General features: G+C 37.1%; 1 protein-coding gene across 1 annotated transcript in view; it reads left to right on the top strand.

Annotated features, from left to right (window-relative positions):
• pde1cb (phosphodiesterase 1C, calmodulin-dependent b) overlaps positions 1-19704 on the top strand; it is a 148023-nt gene extending 128319 nt beyond the window's left edge. Inside the window, exons 12-18 of the mRNA XM_055152069.1 lie at positions 1842-1962; positions 3604-3685; positions 4534-4654; positions 10218-10384; positions 11793-12008; positions 13288-13350; positions 14936-19704. Of these exons, the coding sequence (XP_055008044.1) occupies positions 1842-1962; positions 3604-3685; positions 4534-4654; positions 10218-10384; positions 11793-12008; positions 13288-13350; positions 14936-14952 (787 nt within the window). The 3' untranslated portion in view covers positions 14953-19704. The remainder of the gene's footprint in view (positions 1-1841; positions 1963-3603; positions 3686-4533; positions 4655-10217; positions 10385-11792; positions 12009-13287; positions 13351-14935) is intronic.
• Positions 19705-20519: the final 815 nt, after the last annotated feature.

Genomic DNA, 20519 nt, shown 5'->3' with positions numbered 1-20519 from the left:
CAAGTTGTAAATTTCACTCAGGTCCATTTTTCATCGAGGTTTAGGTCTGATGGCTTCTCCACCAACTGTCACTCTCTGGACTGTAGATCATAAACTGTCTTATAAATTTGTTCAAAAGTCACCTAAATCAAAATTCTCTCTCTAAGATACTATATTTATCATGTATTAGTGTCCCTCGATGATTTCAACATAACATATTTTGAGAGGTCAGGTTTGCATTACACATAAAAGTTGTGTTTATATTAGTCATAGTAACAGTGATAGTAGGGGATTAATAGTCCAACAAAGTGCATCAGCCATTAGACTAAAATCATATTAACTATGACATCAAATAATACAAGCCTGCTTTTCTGTTCAGACTTTAAATAGCTCATGTTACGCTATTTTCTGATCTGTTATAACGTTGTTTTCTTAAGGTCTTCTCTCAAACTGAAATCACTTCGTTCCACCTTGTGATGTCATGAAGTTGAAATACAGGAAGTGCTCCACTGTGTTTTTAAACTCCATACACCTTCACTAGAATCATATGTATAATTTCAGCCTGCAATTTCCAGTCTGTACTAAACAAAAAGTAATAGGGAGCTGTTAACTTGAATACTACCACTTCATGACATCACAAGGTGGAACAGAGCTTTAGAGATGTAGACAGATTAATAATCACTTGTTTCATTCACTCAAACATGAGTGAATGAAACAAAAAACAACTCCAGGTCTGTTTATGATGAGGTAGCAACATGGCTACAAGCTGACAGGAGTCAATTTTGCACAATATAGGACCTTTAAAGTTACACAACATGAAATCTTTAACAAATACTTTTCTGAACTAGAGTAGATCACGCTAATGAAGGTAGACCTCTAATCACTTTCACATACAAGTGAACTACAGCATATCAATAGTTCATTTGCTGCTTGGCTGATCATGCATGTTTAATGAGTCTGAACTAAGTGAGGTCTTCTGTCCAAGTTTAGCACATTTACAACTTGGGAAACTTTTAGTGTCAAAAAACACCACACTACAGCAAAAGAAAATGAAAGTGTAAACCCTTATTTTCTGTATAATTATACTGAAGTTGTAAATCACTTTAACATTTTACAACAGCTGCTCACTATTAAGCTAAACAATGTTTTCAGCATGAATATGATTAAAGAAGGGGTATTATACAAAATCTAACATGTTATATAATGTTGTTCCTTGGTCAGAAACAGGCCTGAAGAGGTTTTCGATGTTATCCATGCATGTTTGAGTAATTTAGCGATGAGCCTACGTCATCCCATGTGACAGTTCTCCATAAATACATAAAAAACATGATACAAAACTGCACACACAAACTTCTTAAACCTGATGTGATGTGCAGTAGTTTCATTAGTGGGATGCACGCCGATTGTACTGTGATGGTGCTCTGAAAGGGGAGTGACTTAGCACAGAGAGCAGAGAGAGTAGTTAGTAGATTTAATACCCCATAGAAGTAAAATACCCCCTCTTTAACCAAGTTTGTCTTTATAAACTGATTCTGAATTAACAGTGATGTCCTGCCTAATGCACTGGTAACACTTATAGGCATAAACAAAGATCCTAAATCTTATACAGTGGTACAAGCAAATTGATTTTACAATCCACTATACTGAACAAATAAGCAAAAAATCCTTCATTTGAACTTTATTGCAAAAGTCATTCTAAAGTTTATCTATTTTATAACATTGCTTGGAGGTAAATAAAGTGAGGTGTTTTCTAAAATGTGAAAACTTCCCAAGAGCAACATGTCCAAACACAACTTTGTACAGAAAGTTTCATTTTAAAGTTTTTACAAATCATGAATCTTTTTTATGTGCTTCTTTTTCAGGATCGACAAGCCCAAAGCTCTGTCCCTGCTCCTGCACACAGCGGACATTAGTCACCCGGCCAAGAGCTGGGACCTGCACCACCGCTGGACCACCTCCCTGCTCGAGGAGTTCTTCAGACAGGTACAACAGCATAATGCAAACAGTACAACAAGAAGGATTAAAGGTACAGAATCTATTTTTTTTAAGTGTAAATAAATAAAGTGTGGTGGTCCAAACTTATTCCTCACCTTCTGAGAGTAAAAATTGTAAAAAACTTGGAATTATTATGATAAAACTACAAACGGCAGTTATGTTAGGATATTATGAAACTATTGAACAAAAATAGTGCCATTTCAAAGCCTGGATAAAGGGAAAACCTAGGGATAGTTTGTTATGGATTTGTGTGGCTCTGGCCAAAAACAATATTTGCCAGTACTGATATTTAGCTTTTAAAATCCATAGTGAGGCCCACAAATTTATCTTAAGTTAAAGTAACGCTCACAAATAAACTTTTCACTTTTGTAAAAATAATAAAATGTATTTTACTGGGATTTATCCATTAACGTGCATACATATAATGCTTTTCTATTTCTATTTTGGCTCTTTAATCTGTTTTAAACGGGCACACAGAGGATGAGGCAGCACAAAAAATATCACTACCAATATAGATGGATTCCTATTCAATCAATGAAACAATGAAACTTTATTTATAGAGTGTTTTTCATACAAAAAATGCAACACAAAATGTTGATATCGGCCAATATAGACACTGGACTCAATATATTGTCCATCCCTAGAAAAACCTAGTAAGAAGTATATACAAACCTTTGCGACTGAATTAAAGAGAAAAACAAAATCACTATGTAACATCTGCTTGTGGGGAGTGTGTGTCTGCTTGGAGTCCCCTTGGAGATATTATTGCTTTGACTAGAATATTCCGCAGTATAGCATTAAGTCTAGCACGTGTTTTTGATGGCTCAAATGGGCTCAAATTACTGTGGGCCGGGTCCCATCTCCACAGATCTGACTTGTAATTTGGCCTGGTAACATCACCTGGATATAGATACATTTAAAGAAATACTATGAAACATACTCTCCACCAGAAAAGTTACATAGTGCACATACACAGAAACAGCCAGAACTATTTCTTCAATTCAGAATGATTCACAGTTGTAGCAAATATATATTCAGTTATTAACAAGTGTGTCCCACTGTCTTTCATGACGTCTTTTATCAAACTTTTTATTGTCTTCTGCCAGACTTGTATAGAACATTATCTTTGACAAACCGTTCCATTTGTCTATAAACAATAAATAATGCATTTGTGAACATCGTCAAGTAGGACATTAGTTTAAAACTGTAGCCGCATTGCTATCATGTGCTCCATTATTTATCCATATTGTTCTCATTATCAGTGCCATTGTTATTGTAGCTGCGCGCTGTCTCCCGGGATTGGGCAGAATTGACAATAAATAGCTTGTCTCCAGAACATTGGCTCTCTCCAAACTCCACGTCTCATCTGTTTTGTGACGAATCAGCAGAGAAAATAACACACATTTCTGGCTCTGGAAGTAGTCGGGGCGGGGGCCAGACGATTCAGAGCCAGTGGATGGTAATGTGAGCATATGGGGAATAGTGGCATGATGACAGCTTGCATATACAGAGAGTGGGTGGTTTGTAGTTAGTATTATAAGTGTGTACGCCCCAAGCCAAGAGTGTGTCAAATGATATAGTGAACTTTGTGGATGTTTTTGACAGTTTTTTTTAAATGTATATTTTCAGGGGGACAAAGAGGCAGAGCTGGGTTTGCCGTTTTCTCCATTGTGTGATAGAAAGTCAACCATGGTGGCTCAGTCTCAGATTGGTAAGTAGACAAAGGCACAACAGGTGGAAAATGTAATATGTTTTACCAATTTAACGATCCACTTCCAGTGCTTGAGATCATAAGAAAAAACAAACAAAACACTGAATGAGTTTGTGTGTCCAAACTTTTGGCTTTTGAAACTAGTTCCAGATTTTTTTCAGAAGTTGTGCTACGAATTGTGCTATACAAATAAACTTGCCTTGCCTTGCCTTGCCTTATGGGAAGCATCTGACTTAAAACCTGCCAAAGTGCACATACATAAGAGTATATCATTTACTTTTAGTTTACAGTACCTTGCTGAAATGTCTACCATCAATAATTCAAGTGTTTTCTTTATAGATTAATTCAATTTGAGTTTTTTTTTTTTTTAATAAATGACAACCCTGAATTATTGCTGTTGCCTATAATTGAAGAATATGGCACTCAACTTTTTCCATGCCAGTAATAGTTTTAATATTTGTTATCCAACAATCCATCTTCACCGACTTGTTTCTATGGATATATCATTCCTTTGGCTGGAATGTTCCACAGTGTGACATTAACAGCTCTACCTTACATTTATTCAATTACAGATGGTTTTAGAGCTCAAAAATACCAAAAAAAAAAAAGGGCATCCTGATTGTGAGCCTCTCCACAGATCTGACCTGCAGCTTGGTCTGATTTGGTCCCAGTGAAGAAAGAAAGTTTTAATACTATACTGTGAAACTTTCTAGACAAAGCAATAACATCTCAACACAGAAAAGAATCTGATGGACCGTCCACCAGAAAAGTTACTCGATGCAACTTTAAGAAAGCTAAAGTTATTTTGGAGTGACTAATTAAACTAATGATTTCTTAATTTTGTGCAGGTTTCATTGACTTCATTGTAGTGCCCACGTTCACTGTGCTGACGGACATGATGGAGCGCATAGTGACTCCTCTGATAGAAGAGGCCACACACACAGGGCTGGCCGGCTTCAGACGATCAAGGTAAGGCTGAGCAGTTATTGGAAAATCATTTATGTAGTAATTTATGTACTTTCACAACTTAACCTGCAGCATTTAGACCTAACTAACCATGCATTATGTTTTAAAGGCAACAGTAGATTCGATTTGTGGCTTTGTTAAAGGTTTTGAGATGCAGACCAGGCATACATGTAATTTAGAACAGAATTGCATTGTTTTTCAATAACACCCTTTTTGTAATTAATCAGAAAAATAATTGTAATATTGATCAAAATTCAATTCAGCTTCTCAACCTACCTCAAAGCTAATCTCAATCAAAGAAAAGCTAATTATGCAAAAAATACAAGATGGGCAGATGGCGTGTATGTTTATAGATTTTCCTTCAAAGAGCCACTATGTGACTTTTGGTTGGGGGATCTCTGTAGAGTTATTACTTGAGGTGGAAAAAGTTACGTGGAAAGTTTTGAGGTATGGTATTAAACATGTCTATCTCCATGAAAATGAGCAAGTGACTGCACCAGGCTATGTTACAGGTAAGATCTGCGGAGAGAGGAGACAAAGACATGTAAGAATGCATGTTTTACAGGTACCCTTCTGCAGTAAAAACATGTTTACCATATTTTTCGGTCACTCAGGAGTATAAGTCGAACCAACCAGAAAAAAACATATATAAGTCGCACCGACTATAAGTTGCACTTTTTGGGGGAAATTTATTTTATAAAATCAGAGACCAGGAACTGACATTTTATCTTGAAAGGCAAATTATATCAATAACAATAGAACAGAGAACAACAGGCTGTTAACATCACATATGAACAGTTCTTCAGATAACTATAGCATAAACAACAGAACATAACAAGTTTATCAAACTCTCCATCTCACTCCAAATCACTAAATCCATTGAATTCTTCATCCTCTGTGTCACTTCTGAGCAACTCCACGACCTTCAGAGGTAAACAGAGCGCCACCTCCTCTTCCGCGTAGCTGTCAGACTCAGCATCAGTTCCAATTAGAATTATTCAGGACTGAATCCTGACAAGATGGTTTCAGTTGTCTTTATGTTTGTTTAAATTTTAAATTGTCAGTGATACAGAAGTAATGGTGCGATTGACTGACATGATACTAGACAGGACAGTGGCTCTTTCTCTTTGTCGCACCAGAGTATAAGTCATAGGAAAACCCAAACCATGGAAAAAAATGTCACTTATTGTCAGATAAATACAGTAATTGAATAAATGCAAGATAGATATGTTTAATGCCGTCCTGCGGAATGTTCCAAGTCAAGCAAAAATATTACCATGAGACAAGATGTTGACAGACCCCACCCCCAAAATCTTGTGCACCTTTAAAGGGCCTATATAGATCTATGTTATAATGTAGTCTCCTCATCAAAAACATACCTGGAGTTCTGTTTTGTTTCATAACCAGACTAATAAAACAAGATTACTCAAACATGTGTGAATGGAAAAAAAAACAATGAGGTAACAGCATTTTAACAAGGCTTAAAGCTCACAAGAATCCATTTTGTGTAATGTAAGACCTTAAATCAACTATTGACTTTGCTGTTTACTCCCTTTCTGGGTAACATCTGCTGGACATGAAGTGTACTCTCGATATGAGTAAAGTCAAATAGACAGACTGAGACAAACAGATGAGTCCTACATTTATGCATGAAAACTTTCCACCTTTCACCAGCGGGGGCACAAACCTTGAAATTAACGTTTTAGAGATATCCATGACTACTGAACACTGAGCACTGCATGGCTACAGTTTTGGCATGCCCAATGACCCCCAAAAATGGCAAGAAAATTGGTTTGCTCTGGTTAATTTAATGCATCATTTGTTTTGCTATGAGTTTAATCTGGTATTATAAATTGCCAGGCCTAAACCTTCTTGGTAAAAATGAACAATAAAGTGCAGAGGTGGGCAATGCAGAGTTTTCTCAAGTAGAAGTACTGTTTCTTCAATAAATATTTGACTCAAGTAGGAGTAAAAATATGTTTTTAGAACGTTACTTGTGGAAGTGTAACTGAGTAAATATAATGGAATATCACACACCTCTGTTAAAAGTCATTCTAGGAACAGATGTGGCAATTTAGTCTCCTGAATAAATAAAAAAAATGTGGTATTTGGGGTCCAAAAATCTGTTTTACTGATTCATGTGGGAATTTGCAGAATCACAAAAGCTTGGCTGAACACAATGAATAATGGTCAATAGTAATATGACAAAAGGGTAATTAAATGTAGCAAACAAAAGCAAAGTGAAAAATAAAATATGAGATTTGCACAAAATAACTACTCATTTATTTTTCTCATTTGTGAAAATGAATAGGACAAAATGGTAATGCACTATTGTTTATCTTTCAAAGTGTTTATTTACAAGAACCGCGCATGTAGCAGTAGCTCTGAATCTTCTTTAGCACCTGCACAAGCCTCCGTGACCTCCTCTAGGACTGCATTTACCATCATTCACTGCAGTCAAAGCTAACAGTGTGGAAACCCTGGCTGGATACCCCCCCTCCCCCTCACCGCGCAAACAGTATAACTCACAGCTGCTGCAGTGTTATACAGGCTCTCCATCCAAGCACAGTGCCTTTTTCTGCGCACCCACCTGTCTCTGTGTCTCTGCTCATTCTCCTCTAACATACTTTAATCGATGTCCCTTTTAGTCATGGCTGGCTCCATGCTAGCTCCAAAGATGGCTGTGTGTGTCATCAAGATGAACAGGCGTTTAGAGCATTTTACATATTAATAAGAGAATCAATTACCAACAGCAAGACAGATTCATCACAACCTTGAAGATTAAAAGGATAGACATGTTTGAATCATAGACTGTATGTATAAAGGACAATGTTTGTATTAACCCGCTCTACATGGTGTTTTTATTTCACCATGTTGTCCGTTAATAAATTCCTGTTCCTAACGTGGAACACTCCCTAAGTCCACTTCTTATTCAGTCGATGGTTTGAATGTAAAAATGATTGCCTGAGATCTAGGATATTAGCCTGATTCATCAAACCGTCTGGCAGTGTTAGGATTCGTTCGTTCGATGGTAGACGGGTACTTTTTTGTATTTAACCAATTCCTGCTATTTGGTCATGATGTATGTAATGCGCCGCCAACGTTGCTAACTGGTATATTAAGCTTTTCTCAAATCCTGTAGAAAGAAGGGCAATAAAGTCTTTCCCCTTGATAAACTTCACCAAACATTCTCTATATTCTGGCTTTAAATCCTCAGTTTCAGGAATCGCTGACAACACAGAATGTATGGCTCTTCGCTGATTGGCTGGTGCCCAAACTTGCATTTGCGGGGTTTTTCCCACCGTCTAGTGTTTTCCAATTCCTGACCTAGATGCTGGAGAGAAATTAAATTGAGGGGAGGCACTAGGTGGCGCCAGCTTGGCTATTAGGATACACCCTTCTCCAATACTTTACAAAGATGTGAGCCTTGTCACTGATGAATCTCCCACTTTTCAGATGGGTTTGATTGACAAGTGGAGTAACCAATCAAGGGCTCGCATGGTCCGTCTGTATCAAAACAAATATGGCTACTTACAAGGGAAAAAAAGATAGGAAAAATATCAAAGACGACTGAAAAGCATTGGAGATTTCTATAGAATCAATGAGCGAAGCACTAAACTCTTAATTGATTGATTAAATGATACGTGATGACAAATTGCTTGTGATGTTTCTGCTAATTACCTAAACAAAGATAAATTTGAATCATTAAAAAAAAAAAAAACATTTTGGGGCTACTGGAGCCAGTCCCTAGTTGGCGCTACTATCTGTGGAAACAATAGATTACACTGTCACTTTTAACTCGTTGTACTAATGGTGAAGAGTATAAGCCCTAACATTTTAGTCTTTTCATAACTAGTTTGTCCATCACAAGTTGCTAAGAAAAACTTTCAGATGCTCTAAATATGCAGGTGGCAATAACCCTCATAACCTTTGTATTAAAAAAAATAAACCTGCATATAATAGCACTTACCATATAAATAATTCATGCTTCGATCTCTTTTCATAGTTACGTGAGAAAATTACTCCTCACCCAAGCATTACAGCATAGCCAACTTATACCTCTGCTCTGTCCTTATAGTGGCCACAACGCATAAAGGTCCTATATTACACAATATATTACACAAAATGGATTCTCGTGAGCTTTAACCCGTGTTATAATGTTGTTACCTCATCAAAAACGTATGTTTGACTAACCCTGTATTATTAGTTTTGTTATATCTCCAAAGCTCAAAATGCTCTGTTTGACCTTGTGATGTTATGAAGCAGCAGTTTTGTTTTGTTTTTTTTAAGTTAACAGCCGCCTTTTACCTTTTGTTCAGTAGAGGCAATTCCAGGGCTGAAATCATCAAAATGATTCTAGTGAAGGTGTAGGGAGTTTAAAAACACAATGGAGCACTTCTTGTATTACCACATGATGTTATGAGGTGGAACAGGATGTTTTCAGTTTGATAGAAAGTATGTTTTTGGTGAGGAAACAACATTATGGTAAGTTGTAAATGGTCACATTTTTATACAGAGCTTTTCCACCTTCAAGGCATTCAAAGCACTTTATAAGAAACACAAATGTTCATATCATTTCATTCTGTTAACATAAAGCTTTTGTCACTTGTAGACTTACTCACAGTGGGAAGAGTAACAAAAAACCTTTACTCAAGTAAAAGTATGTTACTTCAATAAACATATTACTCAAGGAACATCAAAGAACCACTCACCCATTCACACATCAATGTACACAGACACTGGAATAGAATAGAATAGAACAGAATAGAATAGAATAGAACAGAATAGAAAGCCTTTATTGTCATTATACAATAGTACAATGAAATTCAGAGCTGCCCCATCAAAGTGCAAGAATTAATAACAAATAAAACAAATTAACAGTTCTCATTAAGTATGGTGACAGCTTTGGGGAAGAAGCTGTCCCTGAGTCTGTTGGTCCTAGCTGGAATTGACCTGAAGCACCTGCCAGAAGGCAACAGGTTGAACAGGTGGAATCCAGGGTGTGTATTGTCTTTAATTATTTTCCTCGCTCTGCTGAGACAGTGGCAGTTGTATAATGTGGTTAAGGAAGGCAGAGGGCAGCCATTAATGTCTTGTGCAGTGTTGGTCACCCACTGTAGATGCTTCCTGTCAGCCTCTGTGCAGTGCCACACTGTCACAGCAGAGGTCAGCAAGCTTTCCATGGTGGAGCAATAGAAGGTCACCAACAGGTTTGTGTGTAGTTGCTCCTTCCTAAGCACCCTCAGGAAGTGTAGCTGCTGCTGGGCCTTTTTGACCAGTGCTGAGGTGTTGGCTGACCTGGAGAGATCCACAAGGTGGTTTAAGTGTCTTCCCCAAGTACACAACAACATTTGTCTGTGGGAGCTGGAATTGCTTCACCAACCTGTGTGTCAGTGGATCTGACCGTTCAACTAGTAAAGTTTACCTCAAGAGCAGGACTCCAATCTTTGGATCAGTGGACAAATGGTCTACTAACTGAGCTAACATTTCCACATTATAACATAGATCAGAAAATAGTGCAATATCGGTCTTTTAAATAAATAATTTTCCATTGTTTTTGTCTCAGTCTGAACAGCATTGGCTCAGAGGAAAGCAAGAGGAAGAGTTCGGGGTCTGACAGTGGTTCGTCCGGACACAGCTCTCTCTTGACCGTGGACATGAAAAATTTCAAGGCTTTGTGGAATGAGGAAGTGTCTCAAAACAGGGAGCGGTGGAAGGCACAGGCTGCTAAAGGTACAGTCTACAGCACAGAAAAATGTGTCCAGTAATAGAGATTTATATACATAGTGAACATTCAAGTCTTAAAACCTGATCATTCCAAGGAGAAAAAGAAAAATTAGGCTATAAAAATGATGGAGGTTTATTGGAGTGGGATGCTACAAGGTACGTCAGGGTTTTTCAGTTTGTGTCCAAATAAGGGCTAAAGGAGAGCAAATATTGCCATTTTAAGATATTATGCAGTAGTTTGGCTCTCTTTGAATGTAATCCTGTTCTTAAACCTTAAGCCTAAGTACCAGGACGTACCTCGCATAGAAGCAGTTGGCACTGACAGTAGCGTAATTGGTCATTAAAAGTCATCGGTCATTTAAATGAAGACCAGATCATAGTGCTGAACTTTTCATATCACTAAAACAAAAAGGTAACAGATAATTTTGTGATCTTCTTGGATGATCACATTGTCGCCCTGATTATTGCTTTGGTTGGGTTGGGTAAATACAGTTAATACATCTGGTCCCTCCAGCAGGCTGTACAGTCATCAATTTAAAATAATAATAATTGAAAGTTTTACAGATATTTTATGAATAATATTTACAACATGTATTTTCAACTGATTTGAACAAAACCAACAGGTACTGTACCTAAATGCCCTAATATTGGTAACATTGTTGTTTGGTCTTTTATTCTTTTATACTAGTATGTCAATACTTGTCAATATTTAAATATTTTTTTCTTGGTTTCCCTATTTTGTTGGATATTTAGATATAATAATTAATTTATCATGTTCAAAAATGTCTTAAATTTCCTTCGGGATCAAAAAAGTATGTATCTGGAAATTGAATTGAAAATTCAATAGGCTCGATTCATTCTTACGTCACAAACCAGGAAACATGCAATGACAACTTCCCTCTGTTCACGGTAGTAAGTCTGACAAAATGAGGAAAATGGCCCAGTTTTCTTCATCTGCATGTCATTGTAGTGTTCTGTTATGTTCGGCTAATCAACAATTACAACCATAGCTCAGTTTTCATCATTTCTCTGTTGACACACAACTCTGAGCATACAGGGTACAGGCGATTAGAAGAGATGAGAGCACATACTTATGCAGTCTTCATTTTACTACTGATGACATTTACTAACTACACCGGAAGTTGTCATTGCATGTTTCCAATCATCTTCCTGGTTTGTGACATAAGCATGAATAGAGCCTGATGATCTGATCACATGCGTCTCATTTAAAAATGACTAACTTTTCAGCCACTAAATATTTGACTTCAATTCAATTTATTTTTTAAGAATCCAGAGCATGTTTTTTTCTTCATGTGAGTTGTCCCCTAGCAACACTTTTCAAAATAATTTCATCTTTAGTCCACTCATTTGTAGCACAGACTGTTGACCAGCCCTCTGCCCTTTGTGACTTCAGAGGCCGAAGAGCGAGCTAAACGTGAGGCAGAGGAGCTCGCTCAGCAGGAGGAGGCTATGGATCCCCCACAGGGACAAACTGAAGCAGAGCCCGATGCAAAACAGGAGCACAGCCAGCAGGGGGCGACTACAGAGGCTGCAGAGGTCACCGCTCCAGACGACAATAAAGAGGAAGAGCCCGGGACCAGCCACCACCGGAGCCTACTGCTGCAGAATGGTACAGGACTACGTTACCATGACAACAGTTCTAGAAAGAAATAATACATAGATTATATACTTTATAATTAGTTAACAACGCTGCACTTAGAATGTATATAGAACTTATATCCATGGGGACACGCAAGATAATTCACCAGGTCAAGTTCTAGGTCAGATCTGTAGAGTGATTTACCTGCTTATAGTAAGAAAAATAAAATACCTGCCCCTTGTAATTGAAAAAAATGCTAGATATTTAAGTTTAATGCCTTATTGTGGAACATTCCTGGAAAAGCAATAACATCTTCTTAGAGAAAAGCAGTATAGTTTGAATGGGAATCAATAATCTAACCTTTGGATTGGTAGAGCTCTATAACTACTGAGCTACTGCTGCCCCATAATTAACTTTTGATTATATGCCTCGGTAATCACCTATAAATTATTCCATTAAATATAAATGCGACACAATGGCATAAGCAAAAACATGCAAGAAATCACAATCAAATACCTGGGAAATATAAATCAAAGTAAATAATGCACTGGTTTCCTGTGTATCTGTACAGTGGAGATGGGCCAGTCCTGTTCTCTCTCAGCACTGCCAAAGTGACTGCTGAGCTCATTTTCTCTTAGTGGGTCAATTTCCTTTCATGCTTTTTTACTGTGACGGACTGGCGCACCTCATAATTGCTTGTCTCATCAGTTTATTACGCACTACATCTTTTAAAAGAGGCAAAGAGAATCAACCAGAAAGATGGTCTGGAACAAAACCTGGTGTATGGAAAATGAATATTAATGAAGTTATGCATATTACATCTATTTTAATAACATTTTAACCAGATTATAATGGTGTTCTTTCAGTATTAACAGTATCCCTGCATGCTTTCTGCATTTGAGGCTTGAGTGCTTCAAAAATTAAATATCACCCACCTCCTATCTCCACCCACAGTTCTGTATTTACTTACAATTTCAACAACAAAATTATAATCCACCTCATGCTATAGTGCGATGTCACTATGAGGGGGCAGAGTCTCACAGCTCTACAGACCTTATGCTTTTGTAGAAATTGTGATTTACAATAAACAAAATGTAAAATAATCCAAGTATAGTGCAATAATGTATAATAGTGTAAAATACAGGAAAAAATATAGTGTCTTCTTTTAAGTATATTTTAAACCAGAGTTGAGCAGCATATGTTGGAAACCAGATTCTTTTGAAGTACTATTGAGGTCTGTGGAGTGGAGTATAAATATAATCTTTTGTCTTTGATTTGAAATGTATCAAACGTGGTGGTTGTTTTTCAGGAGAGCTGTCTGAAGGAGCTGAATCTCCAGAAAGTGTCGAAAACAAGAACAAAGCCGTGGATGGTGAGTCTGCAGAATGCATTCAAATCAAATGTCATCCTGCGAAGATTGTTTTGACCAAGACTATCGCAACATCTGGAGATATGTCCTCACAGATTAAAATGAGATGTTTTCCTTGCTTAGACTTCCTTGATCGTTACCATTGAACCATGACTGAAGACTCTACCATCATTTCAGTTTACATGTAGGCAGTAATAGAATATAGCTCAGAACCCCCATCAACCATAAAATAGGATTTTTTAATGTTCTATAAATCAGTATTTATCCCACTGTCATGGTTGTGCTTTGGACTTTGGGACTGGCAGACCTGTACTCACAGTCTGAAAGTAATTGTAACATGTTGTATTTAATTTGTTAATTAATTCAGTAACTGTGTTGTGGTACAGTTACTCTTCGATGCAGTGGTATTCAGAATACAGTTACTTTCCTACAATCAAAGGACAACACATGATCATGCAAGTTAGGCTTCAAACTAAAGTACTAGTGATAAAGTGATAAATAAATAAATGATAAATCAGTGATAAATAAATGCTTAACAAATGGTGAAACAATAATACAGCTGTTCTGACATGTCCATAACTCAGTGTGAAATTACGATACGTAAGTAAGTACAGAGCAGAGGGCTCTGGGGGTTGATCCGACCAATGATGTCTTGAATACAGGAATATAAAGATTACTCAAACATTCATGAATCATTGTAAATACTAGCCAGGCTGGTGCCACCTGGTGTCTCCGCTCAATGTCATTTATCTCCAGTGACTACTAGGTCAGGAATCGGAATACACTAGATGGTTTGAAAGAACCCCGGAAGTGCAAGTCCGGGCATCAGCCAATCAGCGAAGAGCCAGACATTCTGTGTTGACAATGATTTCAGAGATCAGGGATTTAAAACTAGAACAAAGAGAATGTTTGATGAATTTTATCAAGGGAAAGACATTATTGCCCTTCTTCCTACAGGATTTGGGAAAAGCTTAATATACCAGTTGATCCCGTTAGCAGCGCATTACATACATCATGACCAAACAGCAGCAATTGTTTAAATAAAAAAGTACCCACCTACCGCCAAGGGAACGAATTCTAATGCTGCGAGGTCAGAAGTTTCTATGAAGTGAAACCAGCTGATGAATCAGACTAGGTAAATACAACTTTGAGAGTGAGAAATGAAAACGGGGCACCAACCACACAATTTTGCATAATAGGTCCACTTTAATCTCTTGCATTAGAAGTGAAATCTGAATTTTAACATTATTCACTTAAGCAGCCCCCATCTGTTTTAAAGGGCCCGGATTAAGTTATTTTCTGATCTACTGTATGTTATACTGCTGTAACCTCACCAAAAACACACCTGAGTTTAGGGTTACTCAAACATGTGTGAATGAAATAGTGCACAACTCCAGGTATGTTTTTGAGGAGATAACAGCATTATAGCATGGCTTGAAGCTCACAAGAGTCCATTTTGTGTCACATAGGAGCTTTAAATATTGTTAGCCGATAGAATATTGTCATCTAAAATGCAGCAGTTCTGTAAATACATACTCTCCCCAACACTGCAGATACTGATAATACCTGATGTTTTTCTCTTTTGCAGAGGTAGCCATGGAATAATAAGCTCCTATGCGCCCGAATGCTGTTTCTCTGAGTGCTGCTGCTGTTCAAACCTGCTTCACCCAGTCAGTCTACACTTCTGCTCACAACTATGGAAACATGCTTATAAACTCACAACTGTTATTACTACTTCTCTGGTCTCTGCCTCCCCCTTCTGGTCAATTACATACATTACACTATTACATCTCCCTACACCTGCATTCAGTCCATTTAATTTATTTAATATATATTCTTACTGTATGCAGCGCTATAGAAACATGTGCATTATTCTACTTCCTGAAGACTTGTTTGTAAAGTTATGTCTTTCTTTACTTACATTGTAGCCATTGTACAGTTTCACAATAGCTTTCTTATAATATTTTATTTAAAAACTGAAACACAGAATGCAAAAGTAGATGCACATTTATGCTTTTCACAACATAAAAACATTTTCACAACAAAACCTATGCGTTAGTATGCAGAAAACTCACCTCGAGTTCTTTCCTAGGCTTTGGTGTGGCCATTTTAGATGTTCGTCCCATTGACTGTACTGTATTTAACATTTGTAAGTTGAGAAGGAGTCTATCTATGATTAATTTTGCATATATTGTAAGATAATAGTTAAAAAGGGTTTCACATATCATGTTAAATTGTAAAAAAAAAAAAAAAAAGAAAAAGAAAAAAACTTTTAAATCACATTATTTCTCTGCCTTCTTGACGCCTTCTTGTATCTGTAGCATTTTTAAAGCCAATCGCTCTCTCCAATGTCCTAGCCTGTAATACTTCATGTGTTTACAATTAATACATTTCCCACAATGCTTTGCTGTCAGTCATCTTGAGTCTGATCAATGTCTGCTTCTTGATTGTCCTCCTAAACGCCTTGTAATGTTGTGTATAGGAAATGAATATATTGCTTACTGTGCATAATGTAACATAGTGTACCTTTGCAGCTTGATGTGACAAAAAAAAAGAAAAATTGGCAGTATTTGCGATAGACCCCAAAGTTGTTTTTTTTTCTGTTTTTAAATTAAAACATTTTAGTGCATGTCAGTGTAAATACTATATGGGTTGATGACTGAACTAATGTATATAGAAATGCTATGGAAACTTCTCTCAGCCTACTACATGTTAAAAATCCTAAACTTTGTATATTGGCGAGTAGTGCTGGGATGTAGGAGTTCTGACACTATGTACTGAACCATGCTACTTTCTACCTAAAAGAAACCGCCAGCGCTGAGAGCTTCGGCTGGGCTGGCAGAATGTGTGCCTATCGCTTCACACGCTTTTCTTCTGATTTTAGTGATGTCATTTGAGCTTAGAGAAAAAAACTTTGTGTTCATGTGGTCCTGGTCAGAGGTGGAAGTAAAAAAGGAAAAGAGGAAAAAATGTTTTCAAATATCATTACACAAAAGGATGTTAGTATAAGCATTTATAATGTTGAATGTAAAATTGACTTAAAGGTGCACTGCGTGTCTCCGTGGAGAAGGAATTGCTTTGCTGGAGATGTTCCACAGTATGGTATTAAACTAATCCATCTCCAGATTCTTCTTTCAGACCAAGGTTTAGTTTGTTTTCATACTGATAGTTTCAGCTGCTCACGAGCGGTCTTCCTCAGAGTGGTGACGTGATGTTGCTCAGCTGATTTATACAGGTTTATGTCGTCTGACTACTTCAGGACAGTGTCTCAGGTGTGTGACCCTTGTTTCCGTATTTCGTTTGCCTCCTTAATTCAGCAACGATGTTTGTTGTCCTCTGTCCCAGTTATGTTTACTCCGTCCCAGTCCATAATGTGGTTCTCTCAGTCCAGTGAGGTTCACTTTGGCCAAGTTACAGGTCAGATCTGTGGAAAGGTGTCGTAGAATAAATGTACTGTATGTCTTTGAAGATGTTTTTGACCAGTAAAAATATTTAATGCCGTATTGTGGATCTCGATGAAACAAGCAGGCAGTGGACACCAACAAAAAAGTTATGCAGTGTGCCTCCAAAATATGTCACCAGATTTCTACACCAAAATAGTTTTCAATTAAAAACTTCTGTAATAGGCTGTATTCACACTTACGTCACAAACCAGGAAGACGTTTGGAAAGATGCGATTACAACTTCCCAGGCCCAGTTTTCTTCATCAAAATGTCATTGTAGCGTTCTGTTGTGTTCGGCTAATCAACAGTTACAACCATAACTCGGTTTTCATCATTTCCCCTCTGACACACAACTCCAAGCACACTGGGTACATGCAATTAGAAGAGATTAAGTCAAGATTCGAAACAGCACATACGTATGCAGTCTTCATTTTACCGCTGATCACATTTACGTCAGTGGGTTTAATCACAGTCGGTTTTAATAGATCCATGTTAGGCGAGCTCATTGTCGGTAACACTGGAAGTTGTAATCACATCTTTCCCAACATCTTCCTAATTTGTGACGTCTGAATACTGTGAATAGAGCCTATTGTGCAAATTGGCAACTTCACCTGTTCACTGTGACTCTTCCACTAAAACTACTAATAATATTACTTTATTACAGCAACTTCTACTTCATCTGTTGCGTCTAAAAAGATTTCTGTCACAAAAGTCAACAATACACTTTTCTTTCTCCAAAATGTACCTAAGCAAAATAATTCCACCTCTGATCAAAAGACTAGGCCTTGGTTTGAGTTGGCAGTTTGACGTAAGGCTGTTATTGACTTCTTTTTATGTTTAAATATTGACCTTTTGTGCTGTAAATTGTACATTGTTTTGAAATCACTTCCACCTTTTGTCCCTTGACGATCTCTCCATTTCTATGTTAAATATGTCACCAGCTCTGAAGTCATACAAAACAAGTGGCTTACCTGTAAATTCAAAGCTATTATTGAACTATAGCAGATTAGATTTATAATAGAGGAAAGTTTATATGACACAACCTGGATTTAGCCTTCCTGACACTATTTCCAAGGGACCAACACAAGTACAATCTTGTAGTTTCACTTTCACTCGCTCCTGTGATGGTCTTCTTTAGTGTATGGGTTTGTACCAGCCATTATCCCACATGTGTCACTGTGTTTTGTAAAAAAAAAAAAAGAAAAGAAAAATTTTAATCGACATACGGTGTTTTGTGATTATAGATTTAATCCTCTGTCATTTGCTTTTCGATTAATCTCCAAATGTTTTAAACTTTGATGGATGTAAAGCGTGTGTGAACTGCCAGAAGATACTTACAATGTGCATTTCTGATCTCTTCACTGTGACCTGATCTACTGCTGAGGTGAATGGGAGTGAGAGAGAGTGGACAAGACTACACAACAATGCATTTAAAGGTGCATTATGTCACTTTTCTGGTGGGATGGGGGGAGTTTATCACCATGGAGATGTTATTGTTTTGCCTGGAATCTTCCACTTTATGATATTAAAGGGGCCGCATCAGTTTTTTTCACGTAAAAAACTAAAATAACATTTGCTCGGCCTCAGTACAGATATATTGGTCAAAATTGAGCGTTGTGTGCTGTCTGCATCTAATCATGAAGCATTTTTATTCGGGGTGTAACGTTATGCAAGTCTCACGATACGATATCATCACGGTATGAGCCTCACGGTATGATATTTATTGTGGTATTGTGGGAAAGCTCACAATATGGTGGGGAAGCTCACGATTAGGGATGTAACAATATCCAAATCTCTTGATATTTTCACGATATTCATCTCACGGCACGATATTTATTATGGAATACGATATGCTACTCCTCTTAAAATGCCTTGACAAGACTTACTCCAAAGAACTAAGACTTAAAAGTGCTTAGAACTGTTATTTCTTGTATTCTACAATGAAATGGAGCAAAGGATCATGGTCTATGTAGTTCCCTGTCTTTTTTTTTTTTTTTTTTTTTCTCGTTATTGTTACACCATAACTCTTAATTTAAGCAAAGAGACTTGTAATTCGATATATTGTGATGGTCCACGATATTATTGTGAGAACTTTGACAATACAATATCACGATATTGACAAGAAGAAGACAAGAAGTAAAAATGGTGCACTGTTAGCACGCTTGTTGTGAGCATTACTCCTGTGACAGCAAAACTTCGCCCCGGCTTCTGAAAGTCGTAAAACATGCTTCTAAACTCATCACTGCGAACAATTAAAATGCTAGAAATGTGTTAGGAAAGTGAGGAATACGTTTGGACCACTGCAAACTCTTTAAAAGTAACTTGTTTTTGGAGTTTTGTTTTTTTTTTTTTTTCACTTTTAAGACAGTAAACTTATCTAACATGTATTCATTTTTATTTTTATTTTGTTATTTAATTGTATTATTATATTTAAAAATACTTTGAAATCATGCAAATCATTCTTATCTGGGTCACCTCTCAGATTTGACATGTGACTTGGTCTTGAGGTGTCACTTGCTTGTCTGCATAGATAAGCTTAATGCCATACTGTGGAACATTCCAGGCAAAGCAATAACATCTCCATGGAGACAAACAGGTGGCGGGTCCTCTTTCAGAAAAGTTACACAGTGCATCTTTAACCTTTTTTTTTTTTTCAAACGAACAAACTTAAATCATGAAACAACTAACTTTAATATATTTTTGTATTTCCCATCAACTCGGTTTTAATCAAATCACCAACTGTCTGCGCCTCTGCTTTAGTGGAGACAGATTTCTTGTTCTCTTGACTGAATGGTGGTGAGTGTGTGCGTGAGTGTGATAGTGCTCGTGTGTGTCACTGCCCCCTTTGGACGGGAGGCCTCATGTGCCACCATGCTCTGTGACTGCACAGCCGTATCAATAAATCTGGACTCAAAGGGCTCAGATCATGTCTGCCTGTCTTCATTTTACACACTCACAAACACCACATGGAGCAGTGGGGGAAAAATATGATATACTTGATTATCACTGTGTAACTTACAAACTATTTTGGATATAAAGGAAACAGTTACTCACACACACAGATGAAAACATTTACTTAGATAGAATACATCTGAGCAACTTTTAAATAGAACTATACTATACTCATCAACATACTTTAGTGAAAAAATACACTGACTTGAGAAAAAACTTGTATTACTAGGCCATTAACTTCAAATTATAGATACAATGGTACTTCTAGATAGTTACTCCCACAAGTACTTTTAATTAGTAATTAAGTAATTAGTAATTTTCCCAATAACTTTTAGTTACTTTGTACCTCTACTTGAGTATTATTTTGAAGAAATTGTACTACAATTACCTGACTCCTATAGTCTATATACTCACCAGGCCCACATAGAGGCCTGTGTTACTTATCAGGTATGACTCCTTTGACCTTTATAGGCCTTTGGATTATTACATAAAGTGCCATATAATCTACTAGACAGTGGCAAAAATAAAAACGTCATACAAGAAGCACAGAGAAAGTCACCCTCTATTGTTCAATTACAGAATCACAGTTGTACAGGAGATTTAACTTGGTGACATTTCTTACATGAAATAACTGGACTCTCAAAATCGTGATGAGTAATAAAAAACTGGAATATTATAGATTATGTTTAGGCTATTTCAATTTGGACATCAGCCACGATAGATCTGTGTAATAAAAGCAAAACATGCTTATTTTAGTAGTTTTATGCTTTAAAGCAA

This window comes from Boleophthalmus pectinirostris, unplaced genomic scaffold, assembly GCF_026225935.1.
Source record: "Boleophthalmus pectinirostris isolate CB_2022bp ecotype Guang Dong unplaced genomic scaffold, ASM2622593v1 HiC_scaffold_16, whole genome shotgun sequence".
Lineage (NCBI taxonomy): Eukaryota > Metazoa > Chordata > Actinopteri > Gobiiformes > Gobiidae > Boleophthalmus > Boleophthalmus pectinirostris.
The sequence above is the reverse complement of the archived record's forward strand: the minus strand, read 5'-3'. Positions and strand labels throughout refer to the sequence as shown.